Here is a 12,331-nt window from a genome sequence, read left to right as displayed (position 1 = left end):
TTTCGTGGGTGCTAAAAAGAATTGCTTTTGGGATAAGGTGATTTCCTCAATCTCAAATAGAATCTTATCTTGGAACCATAAGTGGCTTTCATTAGCTGGTAAAATATTGCTTATTAAACATGTTCTAAATGTTGTTCCCATATATCTAATGTCTGTTCTAAAAAATCCTAAGGCCTCTATAATTCAATTGCAATCTACTCTTAGGTCTTTTCTTTGGAATAGTAATAAGGATGGAAGACATAAGCTCCCCCTTCTAGCATGGGAAAAAGTCTGTTTGCTTCAGGAATTAAGAGGCTCTGGTATTCGGGATCTTGAGAAGCAAAATCTTGCTTTGGGGGCGAAGTTGGTGTGAAAATTATATAAAGACTCTCATTTCTTTTGGGCAAAGCTCATGTTTGTTAAATACTTAGGAAATGGTCCTCGAGAGAGTATTTTTAATATTTTTGTGCTACCAAAAGGTTCCTCTATGTGGAATTTTTTGGCTCAGTGTCGAAAGGTTATTCTCCCTCACCTTTCATGGATTATTCATGATGGTAAGAAGGCCAAATTTTGGAATTTTGGGATGAGGTTTGGAATCACCTTAGAGATTGGTCTCCTATTATGAATCTTCTTTCTTCTCTTTGGGGTGTTCATGTTGTTGATTATTTTTATGTGGATGATTTGGGTCCTTTTAGAGAGGTTAAATGGAAATCCATATAATTTATATGTGTGGACCAATCTTTAAAGGATGCTTATGTTAAGGAATTGAGTGATAGACCAATTGTCTTTCTAGATTTTGCGGATGAACTAATTTGGACTAAAAATGTTTCAAGTTCTTATACTATTAAAGATGGCTATTGCTCCCTTATCTCTTGCTCAGAGGATTCCTCTTGGCCTTGTAAGCTTTTCTGGTAGTCTTCTTGTCTTCCTAAGGCTGGAACCTTTGCTTGGCTTGAAGTTCAGGATAGGGTGCTTACAGGTATGAGATTGGATAGGCTTGGTATAACAGTTATTTTTTCTTGTGTGTTATGCAATTCTCATTTGGAATCCTCTTCTCATTTATTTTTGCATTGTCAATTTCCATCCAGCTGTTGGTATTGGCTCTTTGATAAATTGGGTTGGTCCTCTACCTTATGTCCAGATCTCCTTTCCCAGTTTAGATCCTGGCCTATCATGTTTGCTTCTTCTTTTTATTCCTATTTATGGATAATTACCCCTTCAATTGCTTTATGGAATATTTGGTTGGAGCGGAATAGTAGAAATTTTCATAAGAAACAGTCTCATTTGTCGAATGTTTTGTCTAGAATTGAGGCTTCTATTTTTTAGGTTTCTCTTTCCTACTTTTATAAGAACCTTGTTCATCTCACTTCCTTTTCTCATTGGGATAATAGGATAAATAGAGTTTGGAGTTCTTTGAAGTCCCTTCCTTCTCAGGGTTCGATCGCTAAACGTTTTGATGGGGTTAATAGAAAGAAATTAGCTAAATGGTATCCTCCTCCTCCTTTATTCAAGGTGAATTATGATGGTGCCTCTAGGGGGAATCCTAGTGAGGCTGGTATTGGGTGGCTATCTTTGATCATAACTCCAAGTTAGTTGTTGCTAGATGTCATTATGTTGGTGTCAAAACTAACAATTATGTTGAATTTCATGCTTTATCTCTCGGTTTGGATTTGGTTGTCTCCCTTGGCATTATAAATGTTTTTTTAGAAAGGGATTCTATGGTGACCTTTCAAAGTTTATCTAATAAGAAAAGTCATTGTTGGCATCTTCAATATCTTCTTGATAACATCCTGATTAAGCTTGATAGCTTTGATGCTTATTTGGTTTCTCATTGCTATAGAGAGATTAATGTTACTGCAAATTTTTTAGCAAATTTAGCGATTGATCTCCATGCTAATCAGTTAAAAGTGAGCCACGAGATATCCCTTCTTTGGTTGATGGAAGGGTTCCAAATTCCTCACGAGTAATGTTAGGATCTCCATTTCAGTTTTTCACTTTTCTTTGATGTTTCATTTGGGATATGTTCCAGATCTAGTGGTGCGCCTGCATTCCTATTGTTTGGCATGTATGCCATTTGTTTGCATCATGTAGAGTGCCTCCTCGTTGTTTTTTATCTTTAATTTTTTTGTTTGTCTGGCCTTATGGGTTCTTTTTTACTTCTTTTGGATATTGCTTGTCTTCTTCATTATTTAATTTGGTGATTATTCTGTAGCTTTGTACTTTAACAAGCTTTGATGCGACCTTGCACTTTATTTGAGATCAGTAATATGTATGTGCATTTAGTGAGTTTGAGTACGGATCATGTTCTGGTTGTTTACTTGATGCCATTAGAGTTACATTCCTATTGATGATTTGAAAGAGGGTGTTGGTCGGACTAGTCTGCGATGTGTTGTGGTGTAGAGCGATTTGATGTTGATGACGTCTCATATCCAAATTGGGTATGTGTAATGATTATCCCTTCTCGAGGTGCTATGTGATATTCCTTGTACGATTCTCTTCTTGGGATGGGCTTTTCTTGATTGGTTTTGTTTAAGGTGGTATCTTTTCATGATTACTTCTGCTTGGTTTCAAGTGGTGTTGTTGCTTGAGGTAAGTTGTTGGTATGGGTTATATGTTGAGGTTCATGTGTCTTTATTGGCTTTTTTGGGTTCATGGATTTCGATGTGATGGTAAGCTCGTGTGGTTTATTGATTTATGTGGTAAGAGATTGGCAAATTATGATATGTCATTTCTAATTCTTTCATGTGCTTCTTGTCTCTATATATTATGGATTGTTGTTCACTTTTGTTGTGGGCCTTTATGTTTTTTTATGGCTGCTTATAGTGCAAGTTACAAAATTATCATGCCCACTAAACTCTATGCTTTTCAGGATAGTCATGCCTTCGATGATGAAAAGCTTGGTAGGTTGTTTAATTTACGTCATCTAGATGTTTCTCTTTCTATTCGCAAGGTGGTGGGCAGACAGAGGTTGGTGGAAAATACTAATGTTTTTCTTGTTGAAGTGGCTTCTCGGTTTGTTACTATTTGTATGGATTTGATTATGGATGCTGCTTTGGTTCGGGCATTATCAGACACATTCCTGCACTCTTCTTTCTACTTTGCTTCTTATTTGGATTGTGCTTTGTCTTCTTATCGTTTTGACTTTGCTGATTTTTCTTATGGTGGCTTTTATCTCTGCATCAACTTCTATCTAACCGTTGGCATGGGGAATTACTTTATGTAATTAGAGGAGGGTTGATTTCTAATAACTAAGATGACACTGTGTTTGCTTTTGAAATCTTTTTCGATCATGTGTCACTGGTTATTTTGTTTGTTGCTCTGAATGTTTTTTCAGGATTGCACTATCTTCTTGAGTCTATGGCTGCAGTTGTGTCCCTCTCAAGCATGGCGGTACCTTTGCAGGCAATTGCTCCTGACGATCAATATGCAATTAATTATGTGGCTTCGTCTCCTCCAGATGAAGGATCCAGTGACTGGTTTCTTCATCCTTGAAGGCTTTCTTGTTCGGATTTTCTGACTCCATTTTCAGAAGCTTGTTGTATCTAGCCCCAAATCATTTTGTATTAGTTGGGTTTTGTTTATGGTATCTGGGTTTGGGATTGGGCGAATTTTTTGTCTGGTTGGTGGGGCTTGGGGTTGAATCATATACTCTCCTTGTACTTTAACGCTAATATCTCTGGAGATTGTATAGTTTTTTAGGATTTTATGAGCAAGATTGGTGGTTTTCTTTTCCTGGTTCTTTCCTACTGGCGCTCTTTGAACCAAGACTGTAAATTTTTTTATAATTAATAATATTTAGTGGTTTCTACCACTTTTATCAATTTTTTTTTTTATCATATTATCTATTGTGACTTGATGACTCTCACTATTAATAATAAAAAGAAATATTTTTTTTCTAAAAGGTCACATAAAAAATAATAAATTTTGTATTGTTAAATGGGTGCACCAAAATACATAACTTAATGCATAATCAATGAAGTAACTTGTTTTCTTTGTGCTTAGGGACATCTCAATAAAGTTTTGGGGATGTAGCATTGCATTTGATGATGTGAACCTCAAATCTTAGATTCAAATTATAAGGATGTACAAAAAAGACATGATTTAATGCAAAAGTATTGAGCTAATTTTTTTCATTGACCTCAACAAGAACATGCACACGTATTTGATGGTGTAGACCTCAAAACTTAAATTTTAATGATAATGTCCATTATTGAAGTATTATTAAATTTTGAGAGTCAATCAAATCACCGCATAAAAGAGTACAAGATTAGGGTACACAATGACTAATTTCATTTCCTTATATAAATTAAAAATAAATAAAACATTATAAGCATTACAAATACCACCATTGAATTTATCCCATTTTTGCAAAGACATTAGATTTATTACAATGTATTTTAAACTTTTTAATATTATCTTTATTTTCAAATATATAAAATTACCAAAAATGTTGTAGTACATTGATTGAGCACAATTGATGAGGGTGATGGTATGTTTCTTGAATACGCCATCTACCAAGGTTCACAACTCCTAGAAGTAAAATATATAAGAGATGAGATCAGCATCACTTTAAAGAGACAAGACCAAGATCTTAAATGACTTTGATAAAGTAGCCTTAATTTTATTAGAATATATTTGAACATTATTCTTATTTGAAAAATAGAAAATTACCAAAAGTGGTGTAGTTTAATTAGTTGAGCACATTTTATTTGAAAAGTAGAAAATTACCAAAAGTGGTGTAGTTTAATTAGTTGAGCACAAATGGTGAGGGTGATGGTATGTTCCTTGATTATGCCATCTACCAGGGTTTAACTTTATTAGAATATATTTGAACATTATTCTTATTTGAAAAATAGAAAATTACCAAAAGTGTTGTAGTTAAACTAGTTGAACACAAATGGTGAGGGTGATGGTAGGTATCTTGATTATGCCATCTACCAAGGTTCACATCCCATAAAAATGCAATAAATAGTAGGTGAGGTGGACATCGCTTTAAAGAGATGACACCATGATTATATCCCAAATGACTTTGATGAAATAAACTTAAACTTTGATGTCATCTACCAAGATTCATATCCTCTAGAAATGCAATTGATAAGAGATGAAGTCAACATCACTTTTAAGAGATTACACCATGATTATATCTGAAATGACTTTGATTTCCCCTAAATAACTTTAATGAAATAAACTTTTAACTATAAATCCAAATAAATCAATTATTTATAGAATTTTTATTTCCATTACAAACAGATAAAACAATAAAGAAAACTATAAACCCTAAAATTAGAGAAATTATATTGTGCATAAGCATGTGTCCCAAGCACTCATTTTTCTTTCCTTAAACAACATGCATAACCCATATGAAAGCAATCATACAAAAGATTGTATGATAAGTTGATCCAGTCTTGTAAATGAGTGTACCACATATGATGTTACTGTCAATTCCATTTGACTTTCTGTAGCACAAACCAATATAAAAATTCTACCCATCATAATTTCACCATGCGGATGATCATTACAAAGGTAATGGTCATGTAAAGTCATCTCCTGTGATCATTAAAACCACCACCTGCAATGGCAGTAAAGGAATAATAATTCAAAATCCTACATCACTTCAATAGACATGAGAGGACTTCCAAAACCATTTAGTGCCTCTGATGAAGGCTTTGAAGTAGCCATGATCTCTAGTCTTTTCCAATCATGTTCCCTGTTCTTTCTCAAATGACTGGAGTTGGATTCTTCCTCTTTAAATTTATGAAGACATTTCTTAAACAGTTCTGGATCCATGCTTTCTAGCATCTTTTTAACACACAGAGTTTGGTCTTGAATAGACAGGTTCCAGTGATCATTGACGTTCTTCTCTATTGCAGCTATCACCATTGGTAACATATCTGCCATGTTTGCTGATACCAAATTCACAAAGCGCTCATTGTTCCACATATACAATGCTCTCTCTGCTACCTTTCAGATATAACACCCACATTATCAGTTATGCACAGTGATTTCATTACTTTCTGTGAAAAAGTGAGTTGCTTAACAAATCTAAGTATTTCAAATTGTGTTAAAAACACAGAAAACTTTTGTTTATCTTGTAATCTAAGAATTTAGATAATTATCAGGTATAATTGGATTGTTAGTTGATAAAAGTTAGTTTGAAAATAAATCAAATTAAAGATATTAGATTTTCACAATTCATAGTTCTGATCAATGTTGTTTTTGGATTAGATTGTGTGGTAATTATTTTTATCAACATTTCGAATCACATTCTGTGAGCCATCATCAAGAAGAAGAATGCTAGAAGAGAAGATGGTACTGATAATGACGATAATGATGGTTGGGATCTTCTAATAGACACTTTAGACCCTATTGATGTATGGGTGAATTGGATGAAATTATGTTTTGTTCTGAACTTTCTCCCATTTGAACTTAAAAATTGTGACTATTTCCAACCCACCTTTTAAAAAAATATGTGAATCACTATTTTATCATAATGATATAGACACTATTCATTAAAAAGACATAAATTGCTCTATATTCATACATGAAATCACCATATATACTATCATGATACGACTTAAAATATACATATAATCTATTTTGTTATCCTTCAACCCAAAACTATGTCAATCAGACTCTAAATAAAGAGAGGCTCTAAGCTCTCCCTTATTTAAGCTTCTCTCATCTACTAAACTTCCCCCAACCCAATCAAGCAAGTTGGGACTTAAAAAAATTCTACCCAAATCAATTTTTGATATTATAAAGTAAAATCTAGTAATTTCTTATTGATGAGGACTACTGTTATTCGTTTTAGACGATGGTACAACAAACAAGCTGCAAACAATCCTCATTGATGAGAAGTCAAAGCTTTGATTATATAACATCCAACCATAGATGCCATGGTGCATCCTGGTGGCTGAATAGCTGTTTCTCAAAGTTTCCAACCACCTATTAACTAAAGAAAATGAATAGCATAATGAAAAACAAGTAGAAAAAGAAGAGAGACAAAGTTACCTGTGAGTGGAAGCTAGTGAGAGACCTTGCAAGAAGCCTAGCCAGAGGAACAGAACACTTACTAAACCCTGCTTCTTGTGTATACTCCAACACCTCTTCCAACTCTCCAAGCAGCAAAGACTCTTTCTGGCAGTTTGTCACAGGCCAAAACTTGATCAACCCTTTGATCACCACATCTGCCAGTTTGCTGTCCTTCTGCACAAACTGAGACACACAGTACTGCAGCTGAGTATGATAATTACCCATATTCTTGGGCTTATGCAATGGAATCAACACCCTGGTTAGAAACAATTTATGCTCCTCTTTGAGAGGCACTACAAAGCCATTGATAATGCTCCCCATAATCTCCAACAGTTCTCCAATCCCATTGTGTCTCTCAGTCTCAAAAATAAACTGAAAAAACACATTGTTCACTGCCTTCCTCATGAAAGATCTCAAGAAGGTGAACTTCCCATAGATTCTATGAAAGATTGTTTTCAAAATTTCTCTTTCCCTTGGATCCTCTGAATCAAAATGGTCAAGAAGCCTCATCACAAAGGTCTTGTCCAAAAAGGATTCCTTTGACAAACTCTTAGGCTCTGTATGCAACAGAAGCCTTAACAGTATTTCATAGATAATCTGTAGATGAGGCCATGATGGCTCATAATTTGTCTTATCTTCATCATATTCCATTGCAACTATTGGAACCCCCTTCTTAATCTGATCCCCATTAAAGGGTGCCAAGCCTCTGAAGATATTGACTTGAAACATTTCAAAGAGCTCTTTTAGGACTTCATCTGAAAGCTCTGTTTTTCCTTGCTTGATGCACTCCAGTATATCCAACAGGGTCTTGCGCTTGAATTCCCTGGCTTCTACAACATTCTTGGCCATCACAGAGTGATCATAAATGACCTTGCAGTTGTTGATTTTTTGCAGAATGAAATCAACTTTGGGACAAGGCATCGGATTTTCTTTCATATGTAAAGGATCTTTCTTGAAGAGATCATTTAGAGTGAAGCGAGCATTATGGACACTTTTGCTTCCCTGTATACCCATTCCAGTGTTTAGAGACAAAGAAACATCAGACCTCTCCATCACCATGATTACAGCACCTGTTCTTCCCAATGTTTGTGATTCTGAATTGGGTATATGGAGAGAGCCCAGCTGCATTTAGCATTGAATTCAAAATGGGTGAAGACAATTATTGCTTTGTGTATAACGAAGCTCTCGACAATGTAGAGGATCGGGCTCATCGCTGAGCAAAGCTCTTTCTATGCAAATAAAATCACGGAAATTCATTCTCTTTCTATGCAAATAAAGAAAGAAAATTCATTGTTTGTCTGTAATGAGTATATACTATATATACACAGTGGATCCCGCTTTTGTTAATTATGGTTTTGTTCTTTTGAAAGGGACCTCGAAAGACCCATACAAATGTTCAATGTCCGGACAGGCATCTCTTTGGAATTGAGTGACTGGTGTTTCGAAGAGGGAGAATTTTTTTATTTTTTTTTTAAATATTGTTGGCATTAAATCTTGTTTTTGTCACATTATGAGGGTTAGATTGATTTGTTGGTATTGTGTGTTAGCATATAATTTAATTTTGGATTTTTGTAGGTTTAGGGTCTAGTTGATATGGTAGATATGGTTTATTGATCATCTAGCTAACACAATAGATGTGGGTTGGATAGCTTTTCACTTTCAATTATCTTTATATTTATTAAAATATAAAAATAAACTAGCAATTAGACTCATATAAGTTCAATGAGTATTTAAATAGCCCAAGCTTACCATGTTTACTCAAGAATTGTAGCAATTTACCATGTACTTATAACAGCACTTCTTTAAAGACCATTAGTAACAAACCGAGATGGTGTTGACCCCATAGTATATATAGGCAACATTTACTTGTTATTTAGAGAGCCAATGGCATGAGTAGGAGTTTCACTTGACTGAGTGGAGCTAGCGTACTCATGGCACGACACAAATAAGCATCGCGTACTAATAAATGAGTATTCTTATAGTTATACTGTAATAAAATCTTGTTAGAGGGAGCTCATTTTCACATAATCGAATCCTTAAATCACATGGTAGATGATACAAAATATATGCAAATATTGTAAATGGGTTGCTAATAAACATTTCTATTTATTAATCACAATCACCATTCTCTCTCCAAATTAAAAGAACAATTTTAAACTATGAATAAGAAATGAAGACTATTTCTATTCTTGTAATCTTGTATATATCCTCACATTCTCTCAAAAACCATGTTTCTTTTTCTTATTGTGTTATATAGACTTGGTTGAATTTCTTTTTTACCATGTTGTATAGACTTGGTTAAATTTAATGCCTTGAATGAATTACAATTTTTAATTCAAAACAAAGTACATACATAATTCATGTATATAAAAGAAAAAGAAAATACATGCAATTATGTGTATTGATTGTTGGAATAATTATTGCACTTAAAACAAAAGCTCTAGAATTTATACTTTAAGTTAATTAAAGATTTAACACTATAAACATTTATTATATAAATTTAAATATAACTAACAAGGAAATTTGCAATCTTTGATTTTAATTTTTCATTGGTTTCAAATAAATTGTTTTTAAACAATACTCAATTACATTTCATTATTTACAAAAATTCATAAATACATTATACCATCATCAAATTTATCCCAATAATACCTACTCTTTTGATTTTTTGTTACCAGAAAAGGAGTATTTATCCTACATAGATCTTTCAAAAATAATTGTCATAAAGATTCAAATTTTTTGTTGGTCTAATAGGTTGATAGTTCAAAAAACATAACTATCATACTTTCATGTAACCTTGTCTTCTTCAAAATATTACATATTTAGTTAAATTGATTATTGCGATAAACCTTATATTTAGTTAGTGTATTTTAGAAAATCTAAAACATTTATATATCACATTTTGTGCTGAATTTTTTAATTTACTATATAATTGGATCACAAAAAGAATAAATAAGCAAAGACATTCAATGTTATTGCTACACAATGATGAAATAGGCTTCTTTATTGGTAATAATGCCTCTACTACTTGCAAGTGAATCTTAGACTTAATTTTTATATGGATGAATACGGTGCTAAATATATTTGAAAACAAATTGTTTTAACATATGAAAAGAATACATATCAAATGCTATGCAATCTTTGCACTACAAGTGATATTTGCTCTTATAGGCCTTTTTCTAGTGATCAAATGTGTGGTTGAGTTTCTTTTTAAGTTATTTTCTTGTGTATAGATTTAACAAAAGGATTGTGTGCTATAAATTGAATATTAGTATGAATGAAATCAATTTCAACAGTTGTGTTGATATCTGACAAGCAATATTAAGCTTATTATCCCCATCTATGTTATGCTTAAGCATTATTGTTTACATATAATTCTTGGAAGGTGTTGTCAATTAGTACAATGCATGATATGGAAAGATTGTTTTTATATTTCAATTATTCACATCTCGCTAATATTTTGGTGCAAATAACAAAAAAAAAAGTAATAATGTTTTTTTAAAAAGTACTATAAATGTTGTAAGAAACAAAACTAATATTTTATGAAAAAGGTATTCCACCATTCAAATAGAACAATTATGATGTTTTATTCGATATAGATTAATTATTACAAATTATGCTTTATTGGATCACTTAAGAAAACAAGTTTTAAATAAAATCTTTATAATCTTCATATCTCCCCTCAAAAAAGAATGTTTCTACCTCTACCTGTTTAAATATTTTAGAAAGAAAACTATCAAAATCTATCAACCTCCAAGAATTGTTAACATAGAAAACTGTAAATTGTTGATCTTGAACTAATTTATAGGTCACTTTGACCACTTCATACAAAATACAACCTTGTTAATTATGTGGTTTAAGAAGCCCACACAAACATTTGAAAAAAATTAATTAAGTTTTAGTGAAAAGAATGTAAAGGGAAACAAATACAATATAACATGTGGTTAATGCATGAGTGTGATGGGGAAATTTTTGTTATAATGAAATATTTTCAATCTATAATACATCCATTATTATAATGTGAAAAAGAATTGTTCAAATTTAAATGTCTTTCAATTTTAAATTTTTTGGAAAACATAATTTAGTGTTGATAGATATTTTAAATCTATAGAAATTTAAATTGGTTGATAAATATATGAAAGGGATGCAGCAACATAAATATAGTTTTGACAAAGTTTTATCTTCATGTATCTAAATTCAATATGAATGCTATTAAATAACTATATTCACTTATTCTTTGTAGGTTCAAACATCTTTTCTCTTCAAGAATTCTTACATAAAGAAAAGAATCCATTGGCATTCCTACAAACACAATTTCACCAATTATTTGTGTGCGAGGGAAAATGTGTGTGTGAATACAAAGGGGTAAAAAGATAAACTAATTAACCAAAACAAGCCATTAAAATCAACACTTCAAGATCGAAATGGTAAAATCAAAGAAAAAACACAAAGAAAAGCTATGCAAACCCCAAATCCTTGCTTCGATTCAATTATTTTATGATTGGATGTGTGCTCATGACGTCGATTCGGATGCTTGATTGTGCTCCATGATTTCATGAAGATGATAATGCAAATGAAAATGGATGTGTGGGTGTGAGTAGTGATTTCGGCAGAGTAACGATGCGTTGAATGATTAGTGGAATTCAGAGAGTTTGGTCTAAAAATGGAGGGTATATATAGAAGACGAGAGGAAGGAGAGGGGGTGTGAAGAGGAGACACGTGTCCTCCAAAAAAGGACAAGTGGCTCAACAAGAGGGAAGAGGAATGACATGTGTCCATGAGGACACATGTCTATTTTGGGCAAAGCCACCCAAAAATAGGATATTTTTCCCAAAAAGGGGGAAAAGAGGTTAGGATGTGAACATATGGAGGTTAGCAGGAATAGGATAGGGTTGGTTGGGAGGTTTGGAGGGTGACTAGGTTGGGGAAGGTTTGGATGGATACGGTTGGTCGTAACCCCAGGGTTAGGACAAGGGTTAGGTTAGATGGGGGGTTAAGGTTAGGAGCCATGTGCTCAAATGGAATAGAGAATTAATTAAATTATTTGATTTAATTAATTCATGGGATTTTGGGAAAAGATATATTTAATTAATTAAAGGTAATTAAGAAAATGGGATGGAAGAACAAGGATAAGTAATTAATTAGATTAATTAATTAGGAGGATGGATAATCAGTTATTTAAATTAATTAATTAAGGGCATAAGATAATTAATTAATTAGGAATTGGAAGAATAGGATTTAAATTTTATTAAATTAATTAGCCAAATCTAGGTGTCTATATTTTGCCCCTCTTCACGATGGCACTAGAATAGCGTCGATG

General features: G+C 32.9%; 1 protein-coding gene across 1 annotated transcript; it reads right to left on the bottom strand.

Moving 5' to 3' along the window:
• Positions 1-5,183: 5,183 nt before the first annotated feature.
• On the bottom strand, positions 5,184-8,325 carry LOC131063571 (serine/threonine protein phosphatase 2A 57 kDa regulatory subunit B' beta isoform). The gene is made up of 2 exons (XM_057997423.2): positions 6,991-8,325; positions 5,184-5,940 (listed from the first exon to the last, which is right to left on the bottom strand). The coding sequence occupies exons 1-2, from the start codon at positions 8,137-8,139 to the stop codon at positions 5,584-5,586; spliced, it is 1,506 nt and encodes a 501-aa protein (XP_057853406.2). The 5' UTR covers positions 8,140-8,325; the 3' UTR covers positions 5,184-5,583.
• Between the last annotated feature and the right edge of the window lie 4,006 nt (positions 8,326-12,331).

The sequence above is a fragment of the Cryptomeria japonica genome, chromosome 4, assembly GCF_030272615.1.
Source record: "Cryptomeria japonica chromosome 4, Sugi_1.0, whole genome shotgun sequence".
Taxonomy (NCBI): domain Eukaryota; kingdom Viridiplantae; phylum Streptophyta; class Pinopsida; order Cupressales; family Cupressaceae; genus Cryptomeria; species Cryptomeria japonica.
This window is presented reverse-complemented; position numbering and strand designations above follow the sequence as displayed.

Coding starts and splice junctions, on each gene's coding strand:
- LOC131063571 (XM_057997423.2), bottom strand. CDS start 8,139: ATGCAGCTGGGCTCTCTCCATATACCCAATTCAGAATCACAAACATTG. Junction 5,941..6,990: donor TCACTAGCTTCCACTCACAG/GTAACTTTGTCT, acceptor TATATCTGAAAG/GTAGCAGAGAGAGCATTGTA.